Source organism: Geotrypetes seraphini, chromosome 4, assembly GCF_902459505.1.
Source record: "Geotrypetes seraphini chromosome 4, aGeoSer1.1, whole genome shotgun sequence".
Classification (NCBI taxonomy): domain Eukaryota; kingdom Metazoa; phylum Chordata; class Amphibia; order Gymnophiona; family Dermophiidae; genus Geotrypetes; species Geotrypetes seraphini.
This window is the reverse complement of record NC_047087.1, coordinates 286,809,552-286,830,830: the sequence shown is the minus strand read 5'-3', so window position 1 is coordinate 286,830,830 and position 21,279 is coordinate 286,809,552. Positions and strand designations below refer to the sequence as shown.

General features: G+C 42.8%; 1 protein-coding gene across 9 annotated transcripts in view; it reads right to left on the bottom strand.

Annotated features, from left to right (window-relative positions):
* LOC117358641 (prominin-1-A-like) overlaps positions 1-21,279 on the bottom strand; it is a 256,473-nt gene that overhangs the window by 33,115 nt on the left and 202,079 nt on the right. For 7 of the 9 annotated variants that reach the window (XM_033940091.1, XM_033940084.1, XM_033940093.1 and 4 more), the window contains 3 exons: positions 16,878-16,931; positions 9,556-9,636; positions 6,756-6,824 (listed from right to left, as the gene is read on the bottom strand). In XM_033940091.1, coding sequence (XP_033795982.1) covers positions 6,756-6,824; positions 9,556-9,636; positions 16,878-16,931 — 204 coding nt within the window. The remainder of the gene's footprint in view (positions 1-6,755; positions 6,825-9,555; positions 9,637-16,877; positions 16,932-21,279) is intronic. The other 2 variants (XM_033940089.1, XM_033940092.1) reach the window with 2 other exon arrangements.

The window sequence follows — 21,279 nt, the reverse complement described above, 5'->3', positions numbered from 1 at the left end:
ATGTGCCTGTGCTTTTTACTAAATTCCAGGTTATTTAAGGGAAAATAGGTCACCAGTGCTGGAACCAATATTCCATTTATTATTTTTATTTCCATATGTTTGATAAACTGCAAATTGCATTGTGGTGTTGCCAAGCAATGTACAAATTACATAAAGACGAATAAAAATAAAGGGAGAATACGGAATATACTAAAATTGAATCATACACCAATATACTAACATTGTTTAAAATAATTCCTATAAGTTACCATTTTTGAAATAGCCAAGTTTTTACTTATCTCCTAAAAAGCCACATAATTTGTTTCCTATCTTATAGTCATAGGGAGGCCATTCCATTCATATATAGCAAAAGCAAGTGGGAAAAAGAAGCTACAGCTTGTTAACATGAATAGATAAGCCTACATATGTTTTGTAAAGCAGCATTGAAACCACAGAACCTAGTGCCATATAAGATTTTGAAAACAAAAACTAAATGACTGAAGAGAATTCACGCTTCAATTGACAGCCAATAGAAGTGAATCAAAAATGAGGGGGCTTCATCTCAACTGTGACCTCTCAAAATTAATTTGTAGTATTGTAGGCCCTTAGTTTAGGCAGATACCTAGGTCCCCCCTCAGCGACTTCCGATTACAGCTTGTCAGGGTCCAGTGATACGTCCCAGGCCAAACTCCACACTCATCTCACGAGTTGCCCATAAATGAATTCAATTTGGTCAATGGGATACTAAAATTACACTTTAACCAGTTCTAGGGATTAGCACAAACATGCAGTCTTTGTAAAAAAAACATTTTAGCACTTTGCTTTATTTAGTGCAAAATTGGGGACAATGCCCTTTCCCCATTTATAAAAGATATAAAAATTAAAAAAAATAAAAAATAAAAATCAATCATCAATTCCAATTCCACCTTATGCATTGTCTTGCAGCTGGCAGCCATGGCTCAAAAAAACAACAACAACATAACAAAAAACCCCTTTCTTAATAATTCACAGCTTCTATGCTGGCCCGGAGCCAGATAGAGCAGTGTTTTTCAACCTTTTTACACCCGTGGACCGGCAGAAAAGCACAGTTAATTACCGTAACAGGTGTTATCCAGGGACAGCAGGCAGATATTCTTAACTGATGGGTGACGGCACCGACGGAGCCCCGGTATGGACAATTTTAGAGTGATTGCACTTTAAGAACTTAGAAAGTTCTAGTTAGGCCGCACCGCGCATGTGCGAGTGCCTTCCCGCCCGATGGAGGCGCGCGGTCCCCAGTTAGGATAAGCCAGCTAAGAAGCCAACCCGGGGAGGTGGGTGGGACGTAAGAATATCTGCCTGCTGTCCCTGGATAACACCTGTTATGGTAAGTAACTGTGCTTTATCCCAGGACAAGCAGGCAGCATATTCTTAACTGATGGGTGACCTCCAAGCTAACAAAAAGAGGGATGGAGGGAAGGTTGGCCATTAGGAAAATAAATTTTGTAAAACAGATTGGCTGAAGTGTCCATCCCATCTGGAGAATGCATCCAGACAATAATGAGATGTGAAAGTATGAACTGAGGACCAAGTAGCAGCCTTGCAGATTTCCTCAATAGGAGTTGATCTGAGGAAAGCTACAGATGCTGCCATAGCTCTAACCTTATGGGCTGTGACAGAACCTTCCAGTGTCAGTCCGGTCTGAGCATAACAGAATGAGATGCAAGCAGCAAGCCAATTGGATAATGTACGTTTAGAAACAGGATGTCCCAACTTATTTGGATCAAAGGACAAGAAAAGTTGGGGAGACGATCTGTGAGGCTTAGTGCGCTCTAAATAGTAAGCCAAAGCACGCTTACAGTCCAAAGTATACAAAGCCTGTTCTCCAGGATGAGAATGAGGTTTCGGGAAGAATACAGGCAGGACAAAGGACTGGTTAAGATGAAAGTCAGATACAACCTTAGGGAGGAACTTTGGATGCGTACGCAGAACCACCTTGTCATGGTGAAAGACTGTGAAAGGTGGAGCGGCAACTAGTGCATGTAACTCATTGACCCTCCTGGCAGAGGTGAGAGCAATAAGGAAGACCACTTTCCAAGTGAGAAATTTGAAATGAGCTGTGGCCAATAGTTCAAAAGGAGGCTTCATTAAGGAGGAAAAAACCACATTAAGATCCCAGACCACAGGAGGGGGCTTGAGAGGTGGTTTCACATTGAAAAGTCCCTGCATGAATCTGGAAACCAAAGGATGAGCAGTAAGAGGCTTTCCGAGAACTGGCTCATGAAAAGCAGTAATGGCACTGAGGTGGACTCTGATAGAAGTAGATTTGAGACCAGAGTTAGACAAAGAAAGGAGATAATCCAACACGAGTTCTACTGCTAGCGAAGTTGGATCATGATGATGCTGAAGGCACCAGGAAGAAAACCGAGTCCACCTCTGTTGATAGCATTGAAGAGTGGCCGGCTTCCTGGAAGCATCAAGAATAGAACGGACTGGCTGAGAAAGAAGTGAATGAGCCGAGGTCAGCCCGAGAGATACCAAGCTGTCAGGTGCAGAGACTGTAGGTTGGGATGTAGGAGGGACTGCTGATGCTGAGTAAGCAGAGAAGGAAACACTGGAAGAAGTATGGGCTCCCTGGAACTGAGTTGAAGTAGAAGGGAGAACCAATGCTGCCTGGGCCACTGTGGAGCGATGAGAATCATGGGGGCTTGTTCCCTCTTGAGCTTGAACAAGGTCCGCAACATGAGAGGCAGAGGAGGAAATGCATAAAGGAATAGATTGGTCCAATCCAGGAGAAACGCATCTGCTGCCAGAGGGTGAGGGGAGTAGAGTCTGGAGCAAAATTGGGGCAGTTGATGATTGTGAGGAGTCGCAAAAAGGTCCACCTGAGGAGTGCCCCATTGAGCAAAAATGGACTGGAGAGTCATGGGATCGAGAGTCCATTCGTGGGGTTGTAAAATTCTGCTGAGATTGTCTGCTAAGGAATTCTGCTCTCCCTGGATGTAGACGGCTTTCAGGAATAAAAGGCGAGCTGTCGCCCAAGACCAAATTTTTTGGGTCTCCTGACACAACAGGCGAGAGCCCGTCCCACCCTGTTTGTTGATGTAGTACATTGCAACTTGATTGTCTGTGCAAAGCAGTAGGACTTGAGGAAAGAGGAGATGCTGAAAAGCCTTGAGGGCGTAAAATCGCTCTGAGTTCCAGGAAATTGATGTGATGTCTCTTTTTCTGGGCAGTCCAAAGACCTTGAGTTTGGAGATCGTTCAAGTGAGCTCCCCAGGCATACGGGGAAGAGTCTGTGGTGATGACGAGATGATGAGGAGGCAGATGGAATAGAAGACCTCTGGAGAGATTTGAAGATTTCAACCACCATTGCAGAGACTGTCGAAGAGACGATGTCACAGATATGTGTCGCGAAGAAGGATCCGTTGCCTGGGACCATTGAATAGCTAGGGTCCTTTGAGGAGTGTGCAGGTGAAGATGTGCGAAGGGGGTGACATGAACTGTCGACGCCATGTGACCTAAGAGTATCATCATTTGTTTGGCAGAGATGGAAAGCTGTGGGAGCACCTGCTGACAGAGATGACGAAGGGTCTCAAGGCAGTTGGATGGAAGAAACGCCCTCATTAGAACAGTGTCCAATATCGCTCCAATAAATTGAAGTTGCTGAGTTGGAATGAGATGCGACTTGGGTAGGTTGATCTCGAAACCCATGATTCGGAGAAACTGGATGGTGTGGTTAGTGGCAAGAAGCACTGCCTGAGGTGAAGGAGCCTTGATTAACCAGTCGTCCAGGTAAGGAAAGACTTGGAAATTGTGAGAGCGTAGAAAGGCGGCCACCACAATGAGACATTTGGTGAATACCCTGGGAGAGGAGGCCAGACCGAAGGGTAACACCTTGTACTGGTAATGAGAACGATTGATGAGAAATCGGAGATACTGTCTGGACGTCAGATGTACAGGGATATGGGTATAGGCTTCTTTGAGATCCAGGGAGCATAGCCAGTCGCCTTGAGTGAGAAGAGGGTAAAGTGTGGCAAGAGAGAGCATTTTGAACTTCTCCTTGACCAAACATTTGTTGAGATCCCTGAGATCTAAAATAGGTCTGAGATCTCCGGTCTTTTTGGGGACTAGAAAGTACCGGGAGTAAAATCCCTGACCTCTCTGCTCTAGAGGAACTTCTTCGATGGCATTGAGGAGAAGGAGGGACTGAACTTCTTGACCGAGAAGGAGGGACTGAGACCTGTTGGAAGCAGACTTCTTTGGAGGATTTGGTGGTGGAAGAGTCTGAAAGTTGAGGGAGTATCCGTGACGGATGATGGACAGAACCCACTGATCTGCGGTGATTACTTCCCAACGGCTCAGAAATTGGAGATGTCCCCTGATGGGTTGCAGTAGAGGAGAAGAAGAGGGAAGACTGGCTATGTCCTAGAGGAGGAAGTCAAAAGGGCTGAGTGGGCTTAGGCTGAGCAACAGGTTTTACTGGTGGTTGCTGCTGTTGACGAGCCTGCTGGTGCTGTTGCTGGCGTTGCCTCTGAGGCTGGGGAGGATGAGGAGGAAGAGGCCGAGCTGAGAAACGACGCTGGTAAGACGTCTGCTGTCTAAAAGGTTTTCAATAAGGTATCCCATCTAGTCTCGTGAGCAGAAAGTTTCTGGGTGGTGGTATCCAGAGATTCACCAAACAGCTCGTCACCCAGGCAAGCCGGTCCTGGTGGTTTACATCAAGTTCTGAGACGCGGAGCCAAGCCAAACGTCTCATAGCAACAGCCATTGCTGTAGCTCGGGATGTGAGCTCAAACGTGTCGTAGATGGAACGGACCATAAACTTCCGGAGCTGGAAAAGACTGGAAGTACATTGTTGAAAAGCAGGGATCTTGCGTTTCGGGAGGTACTTCTAAAAAGTGGTAAGCTGCTGAATGAGATGTTTCAGGTAGAAAGAAAAATGGAATGCATAGTTACCTGAACGATTGGCCAACATAGCGTTCTGATATAACCTCTAAAACATCGGAGGTGACCAGTGGAGTGCTGCAGGGCTCGGTCCTGGGTCCACTTCTTTTCAACATATTCATAGGGGATCTGACTCAAGGGCTTCATGGTAAAATAACACTATTCGCCGATGACACCAAACTATGTAATATAGTAAGTGAATGCAGTTTACAGAATTATATGGCGCAGGACCTGCTTACATTGGAAAGTTGGTCCTCAACCTGGCAGCTAGGCTTCAATGCTAAGAAATGTAAGGTCATGCACCTCGGAAGCGGAAATCCATGCAGGACGTACTTCTTGAACGGAGAAACTTTAACTAGGACTTCAGCAGAATGAGATTTAGGAGTAATCATCAGTGCAGACATGAAAACTGCCAATCAAGTGGAGAAGGCTTCATCTAAGGCAGGGGTGTCCAATGTCGGTCCTCGAGGGCCGCAGTCCAGTCGGATTTTCAGGATTTCCCCAATGAATATACATGAGGTCTATTTGCATGCACTGCTTTCATTGTATGCTAATAGATCTCATGCATATTCATTGGGGAAATCCTGAAAACCCGACTGGATTGCGGCCCTCGAGGACCGACATTGGACACCCCTGATCTAAGGCAAGGCAGATATTGGGTTGTATCAATAGAAGTTTTGTCAGCCGAAAACCTGAAGTCATAATGCCGTTGTACAGGGCCATGGTGAGACCTCATCTGGAGTACGGTGTGCAATTCTGGAGGCCACATTACAGTAAAGATGTGTGAAGAATTGAATCGGTTCAGCGGACGGCCACCAGGATGATCTCGGGGCTCAGGGGACTCTCGTACGAAGAGAGACTGAACAAATTGCAGCTCTACACTCTCGAGGAACGTAGGGAGTGGGGAGACATGATCGAAACATTTAAGTACCTCACGGGACGTGTCGAAGTGGAAGATGATATTTTCTTTCTCAAGGGACCCTCGGCCACAAGAGGGCACCTGCTGAAACTCAGGGGCAGAAAATTTCATGGCGACATCAGAAAGTATTTCTTCACAGAGAGAGTGGTTGATCATTGGAACAAGCTTCCAGTGCAGGTGATCGAGGCAGACAGCGTGCCAGACTTTAAGAATAAATGGGATACCCATGTGGGATCCCTACGAGGGTCAAGATAAGGAAATTGGGTCATTAGGCATAGACAGGGGGTGGGTAAGCAGTGGGCAGACTTGATGGGCTGTAGCCCTTTTCTACCGTCATCTTCTATGTTTCTATCCTATATATATCTTGTTTTGATAATTTTCCCCCCCATCATTCTCTACTAGATACCTCTAACGCAGCACATGGAAACCTGTTCACTTTCTGCAAAAAATAAAGATACAAACTTCCTTTCCTTTGTCTCCTCACCAGAGACTCTACCCTATGTTCCCTGTTTGACGCTGGATTCCTTCCCTGAATTTCATCCGCACTTCAAATGCTTAACTTTCTCACTGTACTCACTTATCCATCCTGTGGCCTTGCCTTTTATCTATCTGTATGTATACATCTCTACATTTATACACCTTGTGCCTTTCCCTAGGAAAAGGGCAAATATTAAACATGTTTAAATAAAATGTAATCTTAGCTTGAAGGCTGCATTTGCCAAGAGGGGGTCAGCAAACTACAAAAATAAGGAGGTGGTAAATAGCTGGTTTTAAAAAAATGTACACCAAGACCATCTTCATCTTTTAAAAATCAAAGACGCTGCTGTGCTATGTTCTGCGATTTCTTTTAGAACCTACTCCTTTCACAGAAACCACAGAGTATGAATACAGTTTTATCTCTGACAAAGCACAAAAGTAAAAATTGACTTACCATTTTCTTTATCCACGTAATATATGAGTCAAAGTAACCCAGGACAGTAAACATAAAAGCCCTGATCTCCTGGAGGAGAAAATGCATGAGAGTACAGTATTACAGAGATTACACAGATAGACATAATGGCAAGATTTATGATGGCAGTATGGGATGAGTCATTCATTAGAGCAGGAATAAATATCAAAGTTTAAATACTGGGATTTTTTTTACATCATTGTGGATTCTGCTTGTAAGATTGGGAAATTCACAGCGATGTTTTAGGCCCACCCAAACCACTCCCTCTCCCTATTGCTGCCATACCTCTTCCCCTTTCTAAAATGGCTTCTACACATGTATGCCAATCTACATGTATGGGTGCTTCAAACTAAAGGGCCTTAGTTATCATCCAGCAGGCCCAAACTATAATCGGGATCATATTTATTTAATTTTCTATACCATCCTCCCAGGGAAGCTCAGAATGGTTTACATGAATTTATTCAGGTACTCAAGCATTTTTTTCCTGCCTCTCCCAGTGGGCTCACAATCTATCAGTGGGCAGTGAAGAGATGAAGTGGCTTGCCCAGGGTCACAAGGAGCAGCGTGGGTTTGAACCTACAATCTCAGGGTGCTTTAACCACTGCACCACACTATCCATAGTAAATTTTTACTGCTGCTCATACTTCTCCCCAGTTCTGGACAGCTTTTATACAGTCCTTGTCCGCTTAACTTTTTAAAACAGAAAAGCAAATTATGCATTTTGCCAGATGCTGACACAGTTTGTTTTTGAATATCAGCCTGTAACCAAGCGGATAATACTCTACTCGGGTTTAGTTTGCAGACAAAAAGAAAGTGGAACTGGGAAGAGAGGGGATATATCAGTGACAGAAGCAACAGGAGAAGAGGGTCCTGATTATGGAGCAGAGTGGCTGTTCTCTGCTTAATTCCAGGTACAGCTTTTCCTTTTCTCTTCCCTTAAGGCTGCAAGGAGCACAATGGTCAAGCTTCTCTGGCTCTGAAGTCTGAAAGGAAGTAGTGGAACTGCACTCCAGGCAGTTCCCTAGAAATTAAGCCCCAAGTAGACTGCAACCTTTTTTTGTGAAAGAGGTTTTTCATAGTTTGTAATGTATTGGAAAATGTGTGGCAAAATTTGACCTCTACTGTGTATGTTTACTTGTAAGCTGCTTTAAATAGTAAAACATGCACAAATGCCTGAAAAAGTGCATTAATACTAGTGTTCCAGCACATTTTACCATGTGAAGTTCCTTTTGACGCTCATAGAATTCCTATGAATGTCGGAGCAGTTACTGCCGCTGCTGGCGCTAAAACCCATGCTATGCGTTTGTAAAAGAGGGAGGTTAGTGAGAACAAGCGCGAAAAAAGGGCTTCACAGTTATATTTTTAACAAAAATACACCTTCCGTGCACCCCTTTGTGTTATATAAAAGGCTTCAAAGGGACTGCATAGCAAATATCAGAGCCTTTTCCCCTCCTTCCAGTACTGAAATCAGTAGTGGCCAAGCAGGGGATAATGAACAACCTCCCTCCCCTACACCAGTTTGTGGCTTTAACCATATGTGCAAAGCCACAGCCCTCAGGAGCACTGCCTTGTGAAATAAAAATGGCAGCCAAAATTTATTTCATTTTATTTATCAAAATGGGGGGGGGGGTGGGATTGTTTGGTGCAGTGGTTAGAGCTACAGCCTCAGCACCCTGAAGTTGTGGGTTCAAACCCACGCTGCTCCTTGTGACCCTGGGCAAGTCACTTAATACCCCATTGCCCCAAATACATTAGATAGATTGTGACAGACAGTGAAAATGCTTGAGTACCTGAATGTAAACCACTTAGGCCAGGGGTGTCCAATGTCGGTCCTCGAGGGCCGCAGTCCAGTCGGGTTTTCAGGATTTCCCCAATGAATATGCATGAGATCTATTAGCATACAATGAAAGCAGTGCATGTAAATAGACCTCATGTATATTCATTGGGGAAATCCTGAAAATCCGACTGGACTGCGGCCCTCGAGGACCGACATTGGACACCCCTGACTTAGGCTATAAGTGGTATATAAATACTAAAAATAACTAAATAAATTTTCTATACCGTTCTCCCCAGGGAGCTCAGAATGGGTTTACATGCATTTATTCAGGTACTCAAGCAATTTTCCCATCACCTCTTTCCCTCCTAAAATGTACCCTAAAGAAACTTTCCAGTACAGGATAGGCATTAACTTTATTCTCTCCTGCCTAGGTCTGTCTTAGAAAATAGTTCCCAATGACCCTTAGCAGACGGTTAATTTGGGCTAGGTTTGAAGGGAAGGGAGAGTCAGGGACAGTCCCAGAGGGCTGCCAGTTTTATTTATGGGTTTGGAGCAACTGAAGGGAAACCCTGGGCCGAGTATGAACAGTCTTTGCATCTAGTGCCATAAGCCTCTCGTCTCCCAACCGTGGCCACCAGGAATTTCAACACCTGGAGTGGGAAGCTATGACCAGCACTGTACAACCCATTTAAAGCCAAGCCAATGCCATGTGGTGCCACGGCAGGGAATATCTGACATTCTGGGCTGTCACAATACATGACTTTTCTTGCAGAAAATGGCCAGCATGCTCATTTACATATGTAGCAAAATTCTGCAAAAAAAATGGCAGCTACTCTGTGGTCTTTACCATAGGTTACTACATCAGCCTCTGTGTAAGAAATGAAAAAGTTCAGATACTGATTCAAGTGAGGGCCTGGAGGTTACCCAGAAATGGCAATTTTTTTTCTGTTCCCCACTGAAAAATAACACCAACAAACAGGTTTAGAAGGAAAGATCAGTGCATACATCTTTGATAATCTGGGAAATCGTCGTGCTCATGTTGCTCTGAATTGTCTCCATCAGAACAATGGTGGAATTCACAGATGACTAAAATGGGAATGAAAAAAATTTCTGTAAGTTTTTCTGACACTGAATTCATAAAAATGAACAGTTTGATTTCCTGAGTCACATTTGTAGTGCTAATAAACTTAGTGGTTGGTATCCCAGAATGGCACTGAAGATTCACATATTTTACCACAATTCTGAGTACCATAATTGTAAAAATGACAGCATTGAAATCCCTCAGAGCTGGATCTACTCCAGGAAGTAATGGATTCACTGTGGAGTTCTTTAGAACATACCAAATCACGCTTTTGCCCAATCTTTTAAAATTATTTCAAGAACAATTAACTAGAGGTTAAATTGAAGGTACTATGGCAGAGTCTTTAACTATCGTTTTGCCAAAGCCAAATAAAGATCTTCTTTTGGTCTCGAACTACAGGTCTATATCTTTAACAAATGTGGATGGAAAACTTTTGGCTAAGCTTTTAGCGTTAAGATTAGCCAAGGCTCTCCCTTATATGATTGGTATGTACCAAACAGGGTTTGTTGCTCAAAGGCATTCTTCTAACAACACTAGATTGGCATTTCACATGCTAAATTTTTCAAAAACAATGAATGACCTGGCCTTTTCTGTCTCTCTTGATGCGGAGAAGGCTTTTGATAGGGTGGAGTGGACTTTCATGTATTGGTTTGGGATAGGTTCAGGTTTTATTCAAATGATACAAGCCTTGTATACCTCCCCTTTTGCCAGATTGTATATTAATAATGTCTTTTCAGAACGTTTTCGTTAGGCAGGGTTGTCCATTATCTCCTTTGCTGTTTGATATTGTTCTGGAACCCTTATTGTTGGCCATTCAACAGGCAGAGGAGATACAGGGTATTTCTTATACAGGTTGGGAATACAAAATCTCTGCTTATGCAGATGATATTTTACTTCATTTGAGAAATCCTGAATCTACTATTCCGCATTTACTGGAATTGATAGATCGTTTTGGCAAATTCTCAAGTTACAAAATAAATTGGAGTAAATTGGAGGCTCTTCCTTTGAATGTGCATGCCACGAAAGGGTTATTTGATGCATTCCCCTTTCTTTGGAAGGAAGAGGGAATAAAATATTCGCAATGATACAAAAAACAATAGAAGACATGATGTCAGTAAATGAAAAATCTTTATTGCTGAAAGTCAAATAAATGTGTGAGCAATGGAACCCTTTACATCTATCTTGGTGGGGGAGAGTCCAAACTGTTAAAATGATGATTCTTCCTGTAGTTTGTTATCAAATGAGCATGTTACCAATGTATTTTCAGGGGTCATTTTATAAAAAGTTAAATAGTATCCTCACAAAATTTATTTGGCTGGGGAAAAAACCTAGAATTGCTTTAGTAACTTTACAGAGGCGGGTGGGGTAAATTTTCCAAATTTTTACAGATACCACCAGGGCTTTTATTACGAGGCAAGGTATGTACTGGATCCTTCCTGAAGTTTTGGAGCATCTTCCAGATTGGCTATATTTGGAATGGCAACTCCTGTCTCTGTTGCGTTTGTCATTTCAAAGATAGATTACTGTAATGCCCTGTTCAAAGGTATAGCACAAAAGGAAATAAAACGCTTACAGATAATACAAAATACATCCATTAAACTTATCTATAAAGCAAAAAAATTTGATCACGTGACGCCGCTCCTTAAGGAAGCCCATTGGCTTCCGGTGGGTCATCGAATAATATATAAACTCAGTTTGCTTACCTTAAAATCACTTCTTTATAAAACTCCAGCTTTCATTCACAAACTGCTAATCCCTTATACAGCTACTAGAACTTTAAGATCTGCCGAACAACATCTTCTAACGATTCCATCGTTAAAAATAATAAATACGCGTCGTCAATTTATTTTTTCAGTCACTGCACCCCAGACTTGGAATTCTCTACCGAGCTTTCTAAGGGAAGAAACTAATTTAGGAAAATTTAAATGTAAACTAAAAACATTCCTGTTTAATGACGCATTCATAAACTAATTATGCTCCTATGTGTCTTTTTAATAATCATGAGAATCTCATAAAGTTATTCTTTCGAGTCTCATTTTCAATTTTTACTCTCCTATTAAATTTTATCTTATTAAAATTATTATCATTATCCCTCCCTTATGTGCCTTCCCTTTATGTATATTCTACCTTATTTAAAATGTAACTTCATCCCCATATTTTCCTTTTGTCTCCAGTTTCGTCAAATTTGTTTTTTAACCTTGTTAGTATTATCTTCTATGATTTTGTTTTTACATTGTAATTTTATCATATTGTACATCGCTTCGAATTTAGATGAAGCGATTAATCAAAAACATATTAAACTTGAAACTTGAAACTTGTGCCATGTGTTGAGTATCAAGATGCCCAGGCTTTATAGAATTTTAGGGCTCCTTTTAATCACTGGCTAACCCCTGCGCTAGCCGAAAAACTACCGCCTGCTCAAGAGAAGGCGGTAGCGGCTAGCATGGCCGGCGGTTTAGCACATGCTATTACACGCATTAAACCGCTAACGCGCCTTCGTAAAAGGAGCCCTTAGTTTCCACGTGGCAAACTTTAAAATTCATAAACAATTTAACACTGATTCTGATTCATCAATCCACGTGCCAGTCCCTATGGTTAAACTCCAAGATTCAAATTGGCGGATATAAAGTCATCTGGAAGCACTGGATGCAGGCAGGTATACGTACATTAGATGATGTGATAACAAATGGAAAGATGCTTGGGTTTTCACGACTGGAACAATCTTTCGGTATTACAAAATCTCAAACTTTCAAATGGTTGCAGTTGAAGCAGGCTATTCAGAAAGGGACTTGAAAGATCCTGTGTTTCCAGACAGATTTCCTTGGTCATCAGGCTGCCCAGTGGTATAAATTAATATCCGATCTCTTGAATAAAAACCCCAAAACTTGTCTTAAAGACATTTGGAGCATTGAGACAAAGCAGCAGATTTCTGCATCTCAATGGCCATGAATTTGGAATTGGAGGATGAGGTGTACAGCGTCAGCATCTATGAGACAGACTTGGTTTTTCTTATTGCATAGATCTTTTTGGACCCCAATTAGATTGCAATGGTTGGATAGTTCTAAACCTAATAGATGCTGGCACTGTCATCTTGACATAGGGACATTGGATCATTTACTATACTATTGTCCCTTGATACTCAACTTCTGGAAATCCATCTGGGGTCAAATTATTATGATATTGGAAGTCCTTCTATCTCTTTCATATGATATAATATTATTTGGAACAATATTATTAACCCAAAAACCTATAAGTGCAAATCAGAATAAATTGCTCCTCATCATGACAGGAGTGGCCATACAGATGATAATGAAAAATTAGAAAAATTGTGATAACTTGAATTATAGTTTTTGGTGGGAGTCCGTATGTCAAGTTTATAAGTTTGAAAATATTTTTTCCATGCAGAGGGGTCATCATAATAAATTTAAGGAAATTTGGGGCCCATTAACAAAATATTGCAAATTATGATATATTAATATTAGTTCCCTTTGATTTATGAAAGGTTGCATATCCAGGAGGGGGAGGGGGAAGGGAGAGTGGGAGGGGTGGTGATGGGGTTTAACAACTTTATAGTGGTTGGAATGGAGTGCATTTTGATATTGTCGCGCAGCCGGTACCGGGTCTTGAAATATATACCGGGCAGAGCGCAAATCACTGACTCTGGCGTGCCTTCAAAAGTTGAAAGCCCTGCTGGGATAATAATGTTCTGAGAGAATAATAGTCAGAATGGTCACAGATTTCTCAACACAATAAGGCTCACGTTCAGCCACGGTTACAATAAGGCAGGTTTTATTTAGTAATGTAACCAATGTTCAAAATATATCCAAAATAAGAAGAAAACAAACTCAAATAGTACATTTGTTCTGGCTATTAGCCCTGCAGTCCTTCTGGCTGCCACATCAGCCCATGGCTGGTCACACCCTTGCCTCAGGGTAAGTATTAAAAGTTCCTCACCGGCTTCTTTCAAGCAAACAAAAACATAAAAAAAAATGGGTAAGTATTGCACAGTCCTGCAAACACCAACTTGTCCTTGTAAAGTACACTGTGCCTGACTAAGCTTAGTCAGGCTTCCCCTTACCAAACCGAGTACGTTGGTGGGGGTGGGGAATTGCTGAATCCACTCAAAAAAATAGCCTAATTTGCCCCGCAATCCCAACCCTGTGAATCTAATGTGGATTCTGCTCCACAGTCCCCACTATAGCTCCCAGTGACTTTACCTTCTCAAAACAGGACCCCCCACCCCACACAATACAAAGTCCTTTCCTGGTAAGGTAGCCTTTCCCTACAATGGGCTTTAAAAGTCTCAAACAGCCAGCAAACATATAGCTACTTTCTTCCACAACTCAGTGCAGTGGAAAGTCTTTTCAAGCAAAAGAAATAAAAAAGAAGACTTAACTTTCGTCCATCTGGTCATCAACTGGATCTAGAACAATGTCCATGGCTTCCTCTGGCCTCAGGCAGTCTGGCTGATTTTCCAGTAAAGATTCCTCTGAATCTTGCATTTTCATTTCATTACCTTGCCTAACCTCTGGAGCACCCAGCCATTAGTCTGCTTCCTCTGCTGGCTCAGCTCTCTCTCCCCCTGGCTTGCCCTGCTCCACCTGACTTGCTCTGAGAGAGCCATGCCCCAGCCTGTATGGGGGGACGGGAAGGCTTCCGCTTTCCCTGAGCTCTCTCCTGCTCTTCAATCAGTTTCAGCAGGTGTGCACCTAAAGGACTTAGAGCCTGTTTCCTAAGCTGTGTCTTACTAGTGCCTAGTCTAGGTTTAAAGGAGTGTTTGTCTTCATCCTGCTCCCACTCCTCCTAGGGTTCCTGCTCTTGGGAAATCTCTCCAGAAACAGGGTCTTGCTCCATGTTAGTTGGAGAGCTGCTGCACTGATCAGCTCTCTTCAGCTTTAGAGTTAAGTTTCTCTGCTTTCTGGCTGGAACAAGGCTGGCTGTAGTGCTGGGCTTGTGACAATATATTGTTTGTTCACTTGTTTGCACTATGTATTTGATTTAAAAATGAATAAAGAATTTATTTACAAAAATAGTGGTTGGTACCCCAGAATGGCACTGAAAATTCACATATTTTACCACAAATTTGAGTACCATAATTGTAAAAGTGACATTTCATAAATTGGTGTGAAGATTTCTTTGTCACTTCACCCTAACAATTAATCAACCCCCTAGTATTGTCCTGTGACAAATATCTACTCTGTACCATACAGGACTAACTCTAGTGGGTGCAAGGTAGGGTTGCCAATCAGCTAGTTATTGGCCACTCAGTTAAAGATGTTGGTCACCTTATATTTGCACAGCTTACACCAGTGGTTTGGAAATTCACATTTTATATGACACATACGATTGGCATATAGGTTCACATTGATTCACGTTAAGTCTCATAACCACTAGAGCACAATTTTAACACACTCTCATATTTCCTTATATTCATATATAATTCATATCCATAGGACCTCTGAAGAAGACTTCAAAGGTCGAAACCGGATCGTGTTGGGTCTTCTTCATTGATTCAATTTGTGGATGAACTTCATTGTTTCAAAGGTTGTGCATTAACTTCTTGTTTCAATAAAGCCTACACCAGTAACATCAAATTCCACAGTCTTTTTTGCTTTGGGGTTGTAGGATGTACTAATTGGCAGACTGGATGGACCGTTCAGGTCTTTATCTGCCGTCATTTACTATGCTACTATGTATGTTATTTGGCCATCCTGGCTAGTTTTTATAAAAGGAAGACAGCAGAAATCAGTACAGAATACCAGCCAATGTATTTTTGTTATCTAAATGTTCTTCTATGATTTCTATTACAAAATCATTTGCGTTATATCGACATATGTTAAATGTGTATATTTCTGTTACTGTTTCATGTTAGCCCTATTCCTAGGTTTCAATTTGCCATTCCAAGTTTCTTTATTTTGTTTTATCAAACAAATGTCTAAACCAGGGGTGTCCAACCTGCGGCCCTATGAAGTATTTTGTGCAGCCCTGGTCGAGGGCGATGCAGTGTTTTCATCTGCTGCCCCCAGGTGTTTACCATCTTGCCTCTGTCTTGCTGCAGCATTTGCGCGTTTGTGCGGCCCCAGAAATATTTTTTTTGGCCAATGCGGCCCAGGGAAGCCAAAAGGTTGGACACCCCTGGCCTAAACGGTATACAATAAGATCTGATTTAAATATATATATTATCAGAGGTTACAAGTATGGGGCATATTCACACTGACGTACATGATATGAGAGGAAAATAGGGGGAAGGTAAGTACAGTGGTACCTCGGTTTACGAGTGCACCGGTTTGCGAGTGTTTTGCAAGACAAGCAAAACATTCGGAAAATTGGCGCCTCGGAAACCGAGCGTGCCTCGATTTGCAAGCGGCGCCCCCCGTGATCCTCCCCCCTCCCCCTCCCCCGCGATCCGGCCCCCCCCCTCCGCGATTCGGTACCCCACCGCGATTCGACACCCCCCCCACCGCTTCTTACTGTCATCTGGGCCTCGGCACTGGCATATCCTGTGCGTTGGTGCCGGTGCCTGAAGATCGGCCTCCTCTTCTTGCTGGGCCTTGAGCATCTGCGCATGCTCAAGGCCTGCGAGTTCACGCTCTCTCCGAGATTCTCGGAGATTTCAGAGAGAACGTGTACATAGGATCTCTGAGAGAGTAGGTAATATAAATAGGCAGACCGAATAGGCCACATGGTGTTTATCTGCCTTCATTTTCAATGTTTCTATGTTTCATCCTGTATACCAAAGAGTTAAAAAAGCTAATACCCCTACAGAGAGAGGTTTTATTTTTACTGTTTCTCTCATTTTCCTGTCCATTGGTTCATTTCATCTGAACCTTGCTACATCATCTTCCTCTCTCTTCTCCTCCCCTTCCCCTCCCACCTCCTTCCCCCTCTTATCTCTCCCCTACCCCTATCCCCCCCCCTACCTATCCTCCTCCCCTCTCCCTCCCTCTCCATCCTCTCTCCTCTCATTAAAGTCACCTTGAGCCTATATAGGTATGAGCGACGCACAAATAGAATATTAGATTAGATTTTCTTTCGCTTTCAAGTTCTTTCATCACCCACTTTGGAGTCAACTTTTACAATGATATCCAAGGTCAGATTCATTTATAGTTACTCCCCATTTTTTCATTCCTTGCCCCCTCCCTTCTCCTCCCTCCAGCACATATATATACACACACATACACACACACACACAAAAGCATGATTTGCATTAGCCAGAAGAAAATTTCAGATAAAGCTGTATGCTTACTGGTATTTGATATGCTATTGCTTGTAAATTCTGAATACTTTGGTTCAAGGATATCTGGGCAATAAATTAAAGAGAACATCTTAGTTAAGACTTCTTGCCGTGTGACCATTCTACTTCATCTTTCTTTTTTTGCCCATCAGGTTATTTTAGTTCATTAAGAACCAACTCAATGTGGAGCAACACAGCCAGGGTAAAAGGAAAATCTGCCCTCTTTAACCTTCTTCCCCTTAACCTAGTCATTGAAATGAGTGTCACTTTATAAGTGTGTTCTTAGCTCACTGGTAGGTGTCACTTTTGTATAATGAAAAGGTCATGAGTGGTCAAAAGGGGCAGTTGCCTAGATAGGAAAGAGGAAAAGGAATGGGATTTGATATACAGCCATTCTGTGTTTACGATCAAAGTGGTTTACATATTATATACAGGTAATTATTTGTACCTGGAGCAACGGAGGGTAAAGTGACATGGCCCAAATCACAAGGAGCTCCAGTGATTTGGACCATAAAGGGGGAAAGTTTATCTTAACTTTGAATTTCCTCTCTTTGATTTCTACCATATCAATACAGATAAGTGGGTTATGTCCCTAGTAAGCAGATGGAGACAAAGAAACAAAGCTCAAAGTTTAACTCAGTCTCCTTATAGGAGGCTGGTGCTGTCTTCCATTCTTCAGCTAAGAATCCAGGATAAAAGACAACAAAAAATAGTTTGTTTGAGCTTTCAACCTTAACTAAACCAGATGCAACAAAAACACTCTCTCCTTGATCAGTAACCCATAAATGAGGTTACTCAAATTAAGGGTTAAAAGAGTCCCATTAACTTCAGAATGGGCAACATTGCACCCAGTACACTACACAATGAATTCCAATAAACCTATCTTCATCCATGACCTCTTTATCTCTACTACCTGCTAGCACTAGCTGAGACCTGAATCTGCCCCGAAGACTGCTTCAGCTGCCCCCCTTTCATGGAGGGTACCTTTTCTCACACATACCTCACCCAGATGGTCATGGAGGTGGTCACGCAAGTATGTCAATGAAGCTGTCCTCTCCAATAACTCCATTCTTTTGCTATTGATACACTAATCCCTCCCATTTCACGACCTGTAAAATGTGCCAAACCCTAGCCCTGGCTGACTCCCAACGTTCATTACCTGTGATCTTGTGCCCGAGCTGCTGAATATCTTTGGTTTAAATCCCGTACATATGCCATCTTCATACACTTCAAATTCATGCTAACATCCTTCCAATCTTCCCTATTGCTTGCCAAACAAGAATACTACAACCATTTAACTAACTCTTAGTACCAACTCTCACTGTCTCTTTGCCACACTCAACTCTCTACTCAAAGTGCCCCCACCTCCAATCCTTTTCTCACTTTTCCCCAGATGATGGCAAAGTTCTTCTATGACAAGATTCACAAGATCCACCTTGAATTCTCAACTATGTCGCATCCCCCACCACCCCTTCCAGCTTTGCCAACCTCCCTTCAACAACTCCTGCCACATTTTCCTCCTTTTCTGAAGTCACAGAAGGGGAAATTGCTCACCTTCTCTCCTCCAAACCCACTACCTGTTCCTCTGATCCAATTCCCACCCACCTACTCAGAGCTAGCACTCCCAGTCATCTCTCCCATCTGTCACATCCTCAAGCTATCACTCTCCACTGCAGCAGTTTCTGATGTCTTCAAACATGCCATAGTGACACCTCTCTTAATAAAACCTTCACTAGACCCCCACATCCCCCTCCAACTATTGCCCCATCTCCCTCCTCCCTTTCCTATCCAAGCTACTCGAACATCTTGCTTACTTACGTTGCCTTGACTTCCTTCCTTCTCAAGATATATTTGACCCGCTTCAATCGGGCTTTTGCCCTCTCTGTTCTACAGAAACTGCCCTTGCTAAAGTCTCTACCAACCTGTTCCTGGCCAGATCCAATGGCCTCTACTCTATCCTCATCCTTCTCGATCTGCCTGCTGCCTTTGATAATGTTGATTACCACCTACTCCTCGATACGTTGTCCTTGCTGGGTTTCCAGAGTTTGGTTCTCTCCTGGTTTTCTTCCTATCTCTCCCATCGTACTTTTAATGTATGTTGCAGTGGCTCCTCCGCTGCCATCCTACTGTGTACTGCCTCAAGGCTCTGTCTTGGGCCCTCTCCTCTTTTCCATATATACCTGCTCTCTCAGTACACTGATCTCTTCCCATTATTTTCAATATCACCTCTGTGCTGATGACTCCCAGATCTACCTCTTCACAACAGATATCTCTACAGGAATTCAGGCCCAAATCTTAGCCTGCTTGTCCAACATTGCCGCTTGAATGTCTTACTGCCATCTAAAACTGAATAAAGCTAAAACTGAACTCCTTATCTTTCTGCCTAAACCCATCTTTCCCCTCCCACTGTTTTCTATTTCTGTGGATAACACTCTCCTCCTCCCTGTCTTGGCAGCTCGCAACCTCAGGGTAATCTTTGACTCCTCTCCTTCTCTGCTCAGATCCAACAAACTGCTAAAACCTGTCACTTCCTCCTCTATCATATTACCAAAATCCAACCTCTCCTCTCCAAACACCCTACCAAAACCCTTATCCACGCTCTCATCACCTCTCACTTACACTATTGCAATGTACTTCTCTCAGGTCTTTCGCTCAACCGTCTCTCTCTCCTTCAATCCGTTCAAAATGCTTCTGCATGACTCATATTACATGAGAACTATCACACTGACATTACCACTCTCCTCAAGTCTAATTTCACATTCTCTCTCTCTCTCTCTCTCTCCATCTTTCCAGCAGACTGCTTTTCATCTCTGCTTCTGCCTCTTCCCTCTCTTCTATAACAACTAATTCATTATGGGAAACACAGTGATGGCAACAAGCTTTATAGAGTGATTCAGACATACAGGAGGTAAGGCATTAGCAAAGGAACATTAACATTGGGCAATGACTAATCTGTCATATGTTAAGCCTGAATTTGCATAAGGCATCTAGGTGAGAAATGGAAAGTCAAAAGTCAAGACATTCACACTTTCCTGTGTATCTTACAAAAAGCTCCAATGAACATGGAGCTTTTGGTAAAACATATTTACAGTAGGTGGAAATACATATGCAAATGCTGGCATATTCAGTGGGAACACTTATTTCAACAAGAAACATGCAAATGCTAGGTTTTACCAAGCCGGATATCCAGACAAATTAAGAAGTCAAGTAAAATAACTTTTGAGGGAGTTTTTGAAGGAGATTAAACTCCAGAGAAGTCAGCATAATTGCCCATTCAAACCAGCTACTAGCTGACTCTTATATCTGCTTTAGCACAGGCATAAATGGCAAAGTCCATATATTCTTTTTGTAAGTCTACATATATTGCTATTTTAAGACTGGAAATGTCACACACGTTTCTGGCTTGTCCATAGCACACTCCCTTGAAAAAGGCACGTGCTGAGACTTACATGTATAAATAACAGCTTTCTAAAATTGTTATTTATACATCTAGAGCATTTTTTTTACAGGTAAGCAACAGTATTTACACATGCAAATGCAGCACAAGCCTTCAATAATAGCCTCGGGTCTCTTCTTTATGAATCCTGCTAAACTTAGGACAACCACATTTAAATAGGATGTGAAGAGGCACTGTACTGTAAAGCCTGCAGGATTCAGGAACCTTCACTTTGGAGGAAGAGGCCTCACTCTCTTGCACCCAAGACCCTTTAGCCAGAATGCATTTCATATTCTACTGTTCAGCATGTATGGTTTCCACAGCTTAAGTGCTTGACTTTCAAATTAAAAATCAATTTCAGATTTATTCTCCTTTATACTAGTCAGGGGGAACATCTTCTCCTTCTGTTTCCTACTGGTAAGAGAGGTGAATATCTGTTCTAGAACCGGCATGTCTATACCCGCTGGGGAACATTAAAGTAACAGGCTAGAAGCACCAGTAGCTTATCATCTGATGAATATTCAAGTAATGGACTATGACAGAAAGAGCCAGATTCACTAAGCAAACCGATCGTGTAGCGATCGGTTTGTGACCACTTAATTATCAAATTTCCATCTGGCCTGATTCACTCACCTCCCCTGCGATCCATTTCGAATCCATGCATGCAAATGAGGTGAAATGCATGTAAATTGGACAGCGACCCAATTCACTACTCAAAATTTCGGATCCAACTGGGCTGGCTGCTCAACGTCTTTTCAACTCTCCAGCTCCATAGAAACCCTGCTCTGCCCCGTGTCTCCTGCCTTCTCTCCCCGATCTTCCAGCCCTACGCTCCTACTCTCTGCAGCCCCACTTCAAACCCACGGGCTCGCACTGCACAGTAGGCGGCAGAGAGCAGGAGAGTCTGGGTGGCAAGATTGCCTGGAAGGGGGAGCAGGAGAGCCACTGCACCCGACCGGTTCACCCATGGTCGGGCTA